The following is an 11,107-nucleotide window of genomic DNA, read 5'->3' on the forward strand; positions in this document are numbered from 1 at the left end:
GTAACCTAGGTATGTATCGGGTCAGCCTCTTGAGGAACCGTAATCCGGTTCCCTCCAGCCGCGTTCTTTCTTGAGAGAACCGCCTCGGCTCCTTTAATAATCTCCCCTCGAGAACCAGAACCCTGCGAGACGTGTGTGTATGTGTTCGGTGTTTGTGCGGGGGAAAGCAGCAAAACGTTCTGTCAGAACGAGCGAAGGAACTCCGCGCCATCTTCGCTCCATTTCCCTCCCTCGCGCCGCCGCCGCAACGTTATTCCCGCCAAGAGAGCGGCGGAACCGGGGGGGGGGCGCCCGGCCGCCATTTTGTTTCGCCGACGGACGATGCTGCGAAAGCTCCGCCGGGCAGCCACGGCCTCTCTGCTGGCGCTCCTGGGGCTGCTCAACACGCCCAGAAACGCCACGTCTCTCTTGTCCATGGAGGGTGAGCCCGGCTTTCTCTCCCTCCGGCCGCCCTTTCCACGTTCTCCGCGCGCTGCGCTCGAGCCGCCAAAAAAGACAGGGGTGGAACTGCGCGTGCGCGTGGGAGGCAGCGAAGGAAGGAGGGGCGGGGATTTCCTCGGAAAGTCCCTGAGAGGACTGGGATTTGCTCCCAAATCGAGCGGGCGGGCGAGGCCTGTGGATACGCCGTGAGGAGGATCTGGCGGCGGCATTGGGGTCCCCGTGGAAAGACCCATCGCGGCCTCAGGAACCGGAGAAATGTGATTGTTATCCCCAACCCCAACAAATGTTCTCTTTCCAGCAAGCTGTCGCTGGGCGGCTCGAAACGGAGGGGTGTTTTTTATATTATTATTATTATTATTATTATTATTATTATTATTATTATTAGTGTTTTAATATTATTGTTATTAGTGTTTTTATATTATTATTATTATTATTATTATTATTAGTGTTTTTATATTATTATTTTATCATCATCATCATCATCTTAAAAACCATAAAATAATACATCTTGGGCTCCCATCTCATTAAAAGGAAGGGATACAACAACTGGAAAGGCTAAAATGTGTATACTTCAAGCATTCCAAATTATGTTACCCACCCCAAACACAGAAAGGTGCTTGCGTGTAAACTTTATTGCGTGAGGAACTCCAGAGGTCTGCAAGTTGGGTTTCTGCTTCGGTTTTTGTAGCATAAAAAGGCCAAAACTATTGTGTAAGGAATGCCAGAGTGGCTAGTTAGGTCTGCAAGTTGTTTTTTTATTTTTGTATTATAAGTAGGCCAGAACTATTGTGTGAGGAACTCCAGAGTGGATTGTTAGGTCTGTAAGTTGATTTGTTTTTGTTTGTTTTTGTATTATTAAAAAGATCAAAACTAGGATATTTATGGTAACTTGTTTCCCAGTATGTGCAACAGAGTGTTTAAATCCTGTTCAACACCTTGTGAAATCTGTGTCAGCCTGAGATAGATTTCACAGCAGAGTAGAAAGGGTAGCAACAAAGAGGTTGGCTGGGTGGTAGAAGGTCTGCCTGAAACGAGGCAGCAACCTTCGAGGCTGATTTGTTTAGGGGGGCATAAACCTTCAATGGTCAGTGTGTAGTTAAATCTGATTTGGGAAAGCAGGGTATAAATAATAAATAATTATTATTCCTTGGAAATTGAAGTCCCCTCCTTCCTAAAGTGCTTCCATGGAGGATGCTATTGCCTAATAGACACAGTGACTACTCTGGAGTATTTGCTTCCAAGTTAAAATAGTGCTCTAGATTTGGCAGCTCATAAGTGGCATTCATTCTTTAGGCTTCATCCCTCTGCAACGTTACCTTGGAGTAAGCCCTACTGAAGCATGGAACATTGGCTTCTTGTGAACCATGTCCCAGAGAGTAGCTGTGTTAGTCTCTTCCAGCAGCAAGGACAACGGATCTTGTGGCAGCTTTTTAAAAAAAACCTTTATTGTGGCAGAAACTTTCACGGACTAAAAATCACTTCAATGGATGCATGGAGTGTTATGAGGGGCAGAAGGAAGGGTAGAATTTTAATAATAATAATAATGGCATTTAAAGATTATTTCGAAAATCTGGAAGGGGCAGTAGTTATGGTTAAGACCAGGCATCCCCAAACTTGGTCCTCCAGATGTTTTGGGACTATAACTCCCATCATCCCTAGCTAACAGGACCAGTGGTCAGGGATGATGGGAATTGTAGTCCCAAAACGTCTGGAGGGCTAAGTTTGGGGATGCCTGTAAGACCATCATCCTTTGTGGACTAACCTCCAATCTTCAGAGTTTGGGTGAACATGTTGGCAAACCCTTTGCTCTAGTAGTGATGTTAATTGATGCCAGATCAGTTCAAATAAGTCATCTGTTTTCCATGGGGGTGCCCAAGGTGACATATATTACTGAGACCCAGGTGGGTTAGCTGAGCAGACCATATTTATCCTAGCTTTGTCCCCCAGGGTACTTGGTTCAGAACCAGGCCAGGTCAGATGGGAGGGGAGAGATGCTGCTGACCATGAAAATTCCATTGTCCTCACCAGGAAGCCAGTGTGCTCTGTAACTGATAAGAGGGTTTGTTCCTGGATTTGGGCCCTTGAGATAGAATAATATACTATTGATGTACTGCCCATCCCGCTGCCCAGCAGTCTTTTTAGCTGAGGTGGTCTCAGAGGTCATGTTGGAGAACATTTCACTGTTGCGTTGGAAGACTTCAGTGTCCATGCTGAAGCTGCATTTACTGGGCCCACGGAGGATTTCATGACCTCCATGACAACCATGGGGTTTCTCAGTACATCAAGGTTCAACTCATGTTGTGGGGCATACCCCAGATCTGATTTTTGCGACAGAAGGTATTGTGGATTTGTGGTGAACTGTTTATCATGGATGAATACTTTTTTGGTGTGCTTTGGACTGGTAGCAGCAAGATCCCCCTGTAAGGGTGGGGGGTTAAGATGGTCCACCCCTGAAGACTTATGGAATCCAAAGGATTCCTGAATGCTTCGTGGGATTTTCTGACTCACGGTTAGTGCTGCTGTTGAAGCCCTGGTTGGCCACAGGTTTTCATAGTCTGGTTATTTCCAAGTAGGGCTATTGTAATGTGCCCTACATGCCTTTGAAAATGGTCTGGAAGTTGCAGCTGGTGCAGAATGCTGATGCCAGAGTTCTAGCTGAATGCCCCAGGGTATCCTCTAACATAAATTCTGAAACAATTGCACTGCTTGTCTATTGTCTTCCAGGCCTAATTTAAGCTGTACAAATTTAAAAGTTAACCTGAATGCCCTAGGCTCCCAAGTATCTGAAAGTGTGCCTCCTCCCATACTGACCTGCATGAATTTTAAAATCTACGTGGGAAACCCTGAGGCTTATGGAATAGGGGTCTGTGGACCATCTTTCTCTGCAGTGGCTGCTCTTCTTTGGAACAGTCTCTCCTTTAGTAGTGGTATGGAACCTTTGAAATTATATTGTTGCTGATGGTTTCATTTGTTACTGAGTTCCGTATATTGTTTTAGAGTGTTTCAATTTCAATTTTTAACTTTTGGTTTGGATTGTGTATATTTCCAACCTAGGACCTTTGGGTAATAACATAAAAAATTACGACACAGTCCAGTCATTGTTCATAGTGTTTCATCATCTGAAGCATGTGTCAAAATTCTGGTGGGCTCCACAATGTCAGAGTGGGCATTTAAGGATAATCACGTTGATGGCCCTAGACTCCTTGCCATTCCTCAGTGAGACCAGGACCTCAACAGGGGTGTCAGACATGCCAATCAGAAAATCCCATACAGCAGGGGACCCCAGACTGTGGCCAATGGACCATGAATGATAGGAGCACTGTCTGTGAACAGTGGGTGCAAAGACTGTGTCATCATTCTTAGAACCCAGGGATCCAGTCTGGCCACAAGGTGAGCTGGAAGTGGACCAGAAGTAATGAGAGGAAGACACTTGGAAAGGGTTCTAAGGAATACAAATTGTAATACAATACAATGAAGTACAGTATATGAGAAAAGAAGCAAGGAAAGTGCAGTTAAAAATCATACAGCATTTAGCAAATTGCATCACATTTACAACAACAGGCAGAAAAAATAAGTGGTCCACTAAGACCTTCAGCAACTTTCAAGTGGTCTGGGGTGAGAGGTTTGGGAACCAATGCCCTAAAGAATTCCTTATCATCTGTAAATTTCTTAACCTGCCCCTCACCTTTACAGGGGGGAACCATCACTGCCAGACCTAACTCACCAAGAAATGGTGTCTATCTTTATTATTTATTTAAGACATTTATATACTACTTAATTATTTGCATTTCTAAATGGTATATATAAAGACCAGCCACAGAAAATGGGTCCAGAGGGTGGGTGCATAACAAAGGTGCTAACACCTCCAACCACAGAGACAAAACCAGTCCACTCTGTGGCAAAAACCAGATTGTGATCCACAACGTGTGTCAAAGGGGTAAGTGATTCAAAAGTTTACAGTCTTGCATAAACTCTCTCCAGAGACAGAAGCGCTATGGCAAACTGGTCAGTTTATAACAATGACCCTTTAGATCTACTTTTAAGTTTGTTTTGATCGATGGATTGGTGTGTATTAACAGAACATTTACATTCATGGCATCTCATCAGTATATCTGTGTTTTGATTTCTAGACTGCGGAACAAGGCCTCTTATGGATGAGAAAAAAACAGAGTCTCGGATTATAGGTGGACATGATGCCATGGTTGGATCTTGGCCATGGCAAGTTAGCCTTCAGCATTATACCATTGGCCTAGGATATTTCCATCTGTGTGGTGGAAGTTTAATTACAAACAACACGGTGTTGACAGCAGCACACTGCGTTAAAAAAAATAGGCATGTATCTATTCTAAAGTGTGAGAAAGGTGTACTGATTTTTTTTTTAAGCACTTGGTGAATATTCAGAATATTCAGAGTGGGGACATATTTCAAGGAGGAGTGGGAGAGGAAATGAGACACTGGGACTTCAGGAATACATTTCTCCTCTCATCCTCCCCAAATCTTTTCCCACCCAACAACATAGAAGTAAATGACTGGATGTTTCCTTTTTTAATACTATATAGTTTGGTAGTTAAAACAGTGTGACAAAGTAGATTTTTCATCTCCTGGTACTCTTCCCCTCTGCTCCCCTGGCACTTATTAGAAGCCTCTCAGGTCTGAAAGGTGAAGAGGGAAATGGAAGCAGGGGAAGAATTATGAGATTATTTCAGTTGTGTGCACTTCTCCTTTATTACAGTAGGGTTACAGTTTCGAGCATAAGTTCATGTTTCAAGAAACTCATTGCACAGAATACAATCTAATCTGTTTTAGGGTACGCAAGTACGGAGGGCACTAATGTCCTCCCATTTCCAAATTACGGTATGCTGAGGTGTTTTTTCCCCTACTTTGGCAGCAGGCATACATGCTGATTCCGCAAAGTGTAGATGGAACTGCACTCAAGCTTCAAAATATGCTTGTCATGGAGCATGGGTTATCAGCTACTCTTTTGTAGCTGACACATGCCCAAAATCTTGGTGTAGAATTATTTTTTGCAGTTCTTCAGCTTCTAACCTTAGTATTTGTAACTCTGTGGGGAGTCATCATTATTCTTACTCTGGTTTTCAGGGGTGGAGATTTTCTTTAATTCTAAATATATGGGTTAGAATTCAACATCACAGAGATTTGACTGTTCTGTTAGTAGAAGTATTTCTGCATGCCGGAAGGAGCAATATCCCATATCCTCTTCGCACATGCTGTTCTGGAGATTTTTCTGAGCTTCCAGACTGGGAGGAGCTCCCATACACTTACATTTTTGCACTGGCTTCCGCTAGTGCTCCGAGTTACTTGAATCCAACTTGTAGCTTCCATCTTTATTTTATTTATATACTATCTTCTATTTAGATAATTTCATTATGGTTCACAGTAGAGTTATTAAGACCAATATATTAAAGCAATAAATAACAGCAGCGCCCAAAAAACCAAACAAAAACAGAGCTAGCTAATACAAATGATCGGAGAGAACCATTTTTCAACAAGCCCCATGAGCACATCTCTATTGGTGCTTGTCTTATTTCAGAGCTGTGGTGAGTCCATAGGGTCAATGGCACAACAGGGGGGGAAAAATCTCGCACTTAAAGCAAGATGGACCTTAGCAGATGACAGTTTGGCTAGGAAGGCCTTGCCTGCAGATCTCGGTGACCTGGAGATTCACATTGGAGAAGGGATAATTGTTATCATAAGACCAGTCCAGAGGCAGAGACAGGCAGACAACTTATAAAGTTGCTGTGCTTAGTGATAAGTCCATCATGATAAGATTTTTGGGGAGTTGTGTGTAAATGGAATTATTGTGGCATGTTTCAAGGCTGCTTTGATCAATGTGAGGCCCATCAGCTTAGATGATTTTAAAAGTGCATGAGACAAATTTATGGAGGATATGTCTGTCAATTGTGAATAGTCATACTGAGCATGGCTCATGCTGCTTCCAGATGCAGAGGCACTATACCCGAGTACCAATTGCTGAGCAGCAACTGTAGGTTCTGCTTGTGAGCTTCCTACAGGCAACCATCTGATTGGCTGTTAAAGGACATGATTTGGTTTGATCTAGCAGGATTCCTCTTATGCATATATGCTTTTACTGGTTATATTACTATTACTGCAGAAACCTTTGTCATTCCCTCACCATTTGACTCTGGCTCCATGCTTGCTAGTTTTACACCACGCTTGAAGTAACTATTCTAAAATAGTTACCGACTCTGTTTTTTATTTTATTCTGTCCTAGGAACGCAGCCTTTTGGAGGGCTGTCATCGCCGTGCATCATCTTCATGCACACAACTATTATACTCGAAAGCGCCGGGTCAGTACAATCACGGTCCATTCTGATTATGATTCAGAAAGCTATGAAAATGATATTGCCTTGTTTACGCTAATAAAACATGTAAAATATAATAATTATATTCAGCCCGTCTGCATACCTGAAAATGATACTATTGACATGTACCCATGTTACATAGCTGGCTGGGGAAACACAAAGGAGAAAGGTAAATCTTCTACTTTTCCTTTAAACTAAACTATTGTTAAGAGTGAGAATTAGTTATTTCAAAAAAGCTTCTTTGCCATTTGATGGTGTATTACACAGAGGTAAACCTGGGTTTGGTTTGCCCGTTAGTGTACACAAGGAATTTCTGATAGTCGTGATGATTAATTTGGTTTTCATACCCTTTCTTTATATTTTTTAATGTACAATTAAAGTTTTTAAATATTTAATGTAATTGTGAAATGTTTCTTGCTCATCACCTTTCCTGGGCACTGAACTGTAAAACAGGTGTTCAGGAAGTGTTATCAATATTAGCAGCCCTAACCCTGAGTCAGTTTTTCTGTCAGCAGTAATGATGCAAAATTTTAATCTTGTGTGCAGAATATTTACTAGCTAACCATAAGCAAACTGGGCAGATTTCTTCAGAAGTATTTGCTCTTTTAATCCAGAAAAAGGAGTGTCATTTGTTGAGTCTATAAATTCTTTAGCTGTGTTTATGTTTTTAAACTCTATACAGTGGTACTTCGGGTTAAGTACTTAATTCGTTCCGGAGGTCCGTTCTTAACCTGAAACTGTTCTTAACCTGAAGCACCACTTTAGCTAATGGGGCCTCCTGCTGCTGCCGCGCCGCCGGAGCACAATTTCTGTTCTCATCCTGAAGCAAAGATCTTAACCCGAGGTACTATTTCTGGGTTAGCGGAGTCTGTAACCTGAAGCGTATGTAACCCGAGGTACCACTGTATTAATCAAGATAAAAATATTTAACAGCTTATAACCAAGGTCAGAAAACACAAAATAAAAATTCACACTGTGAGCATCAAATTTCTGCACTAAGAAAAGCTGGATTCTGCAAGGTCTGAAGACACACCCTCCAGATTTTGCTGAACTGCAACTCCCATTGCCCCTAGCCAGGATGGCCAGTGGCAGGGGAGGATGGAAGTTGTAGTTCATCATCTGGCTGGCCAAAGGTTCTTTGTATATGATCTATTGCTTAGACAAAATATTTGTCATGCTTTCTGCATTTATCATATGAGGGCAGTATATGTACTTGTGCCTTGAACCTGCCATGTATTCGTCTCTATCATACTTTTCAGAAATACGGTAAGCACTCAGAAAGTCACTTCTCTGCTTTTTCAAAACTTGCCTGAGATTTGTGCACTTGAGAAAACTATACTTTAATTTTTAAGTTATTTGATCTAGTCTACAAAGTCTAGTCTATCTTTTGTTATGACTCATAGCTGATGCAGGCATACCGAATTGGGTAAGCCACTGGGTTATATTTAAATGTATTAACCAAACCCAGCAGACGCTTATGTACTGATAACCTAATGCACTTTATTTCAATTCAACCTTGCTGGATGGGGAACACTGAAGGGCTGGTTTTAATTAATTAATACCTCAAACCTTGAACCAATAACAAACAAGTTCAATAACACCTGAAATCATAGAATAATTAAGAAGAAAACAAAATATTGTAATTAAAACATAGGCACCCAAATCTCAATGTTGAGCATACACAGCTCCATATATACCTGGGGCCTGCGATGGCTAGCAAACAGAATTCATTACAAGTTCAGTATGGATTTGTGAGCCTTATTCTGAAAACGAAGGTAGGTTTCATAGACCTACTTGGGAAATACAAACCTGGTTTATTAAGTTTAAGAGTTAGACTAGCTTAAGCGGTTACCCAGCCACGTTGCATACCTGAGAACCTTGTTTCAGAATGTTAAACGCATTCTTCCAGCAGTTTTTTGTGCTTTCCTTTCAGGTGGTGGCAAATTAATATTACAAGAAGCTCAGGTAGACGTTTTTCCGCTGAGATTATGCAATAGATATGACTCGTATGCAGGGAGATTAACAGAAAACATGGTTTGTGCTGGCTCTCTGACTGGACGTGTTGATAGCTGCCAGGTAAAATGGAGAATATACAATAAGTGGTCAAAACATTCTGTCATGTAGTTGCTTGACTAATATATCAAAGCAATATATCAAAGTCACTGGTAAACGAGGGGGAAATGAATCATTTTTATTTTAAGACATATTGCCAAAACATGCTGTCATACAATTATTTGTCCAGGCTTACTCACTGCTGTGTCAAAGTAGCACCAAAGTAGTTAATACATTTTGGAGGAAAATTAATTGATGTGAGAAAATGGGACATGAGAAACATCACAATAAAATTCAAGCAGCGACATAACTTCACCTTGTAAATCAGCACGATCAGTTCTTTCTAAAAGCACATAATATGCGTGAGGCACAGTACAAAAACAAAGCACATGAGTTCCTGACTGCAAATTCACAACTGAAGAAAGAAAAATAAATACAAAAGCAGAGGGGAATTTGAGGGAAAAGGGAATGTTCTTTCCTAATATGGATTTGAAGGATTATATAACTAAAGAAACCATCATCCTTGTTGAGGTTTAAAACATATCACGCTGTGAATACTAATATTAAAATAATGATGATGCAGTAATAATGTCATTTCTTTTATGAATTGCTTCCCATGAAACATCCCAAAATTATTTAATGTCAACAGTTGAAAAACTTCAACTTTAAAAGCATATCTAAACATATATAAAAACAGATGTAGACTGGGATAAAAATCTCCACTTAGAAAGCTTAAAAAGATGATAGAGACAGTGCTTGTTTGCTTTGTAATAGCAGTGAGATTCAAAGGGTAGGTTCCTACATCATATGAATGGGTCACCTGATGAAGTGGCATGTGCAAGAGACACTCCTTCAGAACGCAGCAATCATTTGGGTATATAAGGGGGTTAGGATTGTTGGTGTTCTGATTACCAAAGTTTAGGGTTATTGATAAAAGTACAGGAGCTTTGCAGAAAAGGTAGGATGTTCATTTCCTTCCATTCGGAACACATTGGACCACTTTGCTTCCATCCAAAACAGACAACATGGAAGCAGGATGGTGCTGTCCCCCCACCTGTGTCATGTCTTGCTCTGATAGCTAAGATTAAATAGCCCTTTTGAGTCTTGAGTTGATTTTCAGGGTCAGCTTATTACTTCCTTATATTATTACATGTATCTCTCATCTTTCCTCCAAGGGGTGGTGCACATGATTCTCCTATTCCTTTTTTCCCCACAACAACCCTGTGAGATAGGTTACGCTGAGAGAATGACTCAAGGTCACCTCATGAGCTACATGACTGATTTGAGATTTAAACCCTGGTTTCCCAGGTCCTTCTCAACACACTAATCACTACACCACACTGTCTTATTGAAACTGTTGCTGGAATTCCTAAAGCATCCATGATCAAATTGTGTCAGCAAGGAAACCAAGGTAAGATACCCAAGTCAGGCTTTCTGGAGGTACTGTTTCTAGAAAAACGTGTTTTCTTTTGATAGTTCATGAGAGACATAACTCAAGATTGATTGAATCCCAATCCTATTTCCTAAAACTTCAGAGTACCATATTTTTTCATGTTCCAGGGAGACAGCGGTGGACCTTTGATGTGTTATTTTCGAAATGTTAGCAGGTATTATCTGATAGGAATCACCAGTTTTGGGCTTGGTTGTGGCCGACCAAGATATCCAGGAATCTATGTTCGTACAGTTAATTACAAAAATTGGATAGATGCGCATTTAATTGCTAAGACCACCAATGTGAGCATTCGATGGATTCTGATCTATTGGATTGTTGCATGGACAGTCTTTTATATTCTATGAAGAGGCAAACTCTCTCTCCATTGTACTAGAGTGAACTTGGATTGCAAAATTGGAAGCAAAATTCTTCACTTTTATCAACAAATTTACCGTATTCCCCCTTATAAATTAAATATATGTATATATCAGATGTTATTTAAAATATATGTGTTTAATGGTCTGTAAATCACATTATGAAATCATACTCTTCAAAATAAAACATGAAAATTAAGTTGAAAAAATAAGAACTGAATATGATCATTCAGTACACAATAAAAATGTTTTTGTCTTGATAGAAGAATTTTCAGAATTAAACCAATACTATGACAATATTTACATCTTATTTCTATGCTAGAATATCACAGTTTGTGATAGATGGCAGATGTTGTCATATATACATAGCACTTTAAAATAAAACTTACGTTATACTTGTATACACATACTCCAGTGGAACACTTCCTCACTCAAATGAAGAACAGTTAAATATAAGAATCACA

The 11,107-nt window shown here is 40.7% G+C and overlaps 1 protein-coding gene across 3 annotated transcripts; it reads left to right on the forward strand.

Annotated features, from left to right (window-relative positions):
- The first annotated feature begins 214 nt into the window (after positions 1-214).
- Positions 215-10,787, forward strand: LOC308471021 (transmembrane protease serine 12-like). 3 transcript variants are annotated; one of them, XM_080994881.1, is made up of 6 exons: positions 3,166-3,368; positions 4,572-4,773; positions 6,695-6,770; positions 6,876-6,954; positions 8,719-8,861; positions 10,398-10,787. In XM_080994881.1, the coding sequence occupies exons 1-6, from the start codon at positions 3,257-3,259 to the stop codon at positions 10,632-10,634; spliced, it is 849 nt and encodes a 282-aa protein (XP_080851007.1). In that variant the 5' UTR covers positions 3,166-3,256; the 3' UTR covers positions 10,635-10,787. The 3 variants fall into 3 exon arrangements, with proteins under 3 accessions (XP_080851008.1, XP_080851007.1, XP_080851006.1); XM_080994882.1 differs by lacking the exon at positions 3,166-3,368 and adding an exon at positions 215-421 and having other exon boundaries at positions 6,695-6,954; XM_080994880.1 differs by having other exon boundaries at positions 6,695-6,954.
- Positions 10,788-11,107: the final 320 nt, after the last annotated feature.

Source organism: Podarcis pityusensis (assembly GCF_964106645.2).
Source record: "Podarcis pityusensis genome assembly, chromosome: 2".
Taxonomy (NCBI): Eukaryota; Metazoa; Chordata; class Lepidosauria; order Squamata; family Lacertidae; genus Podarcis; species Podarcis pityusensis.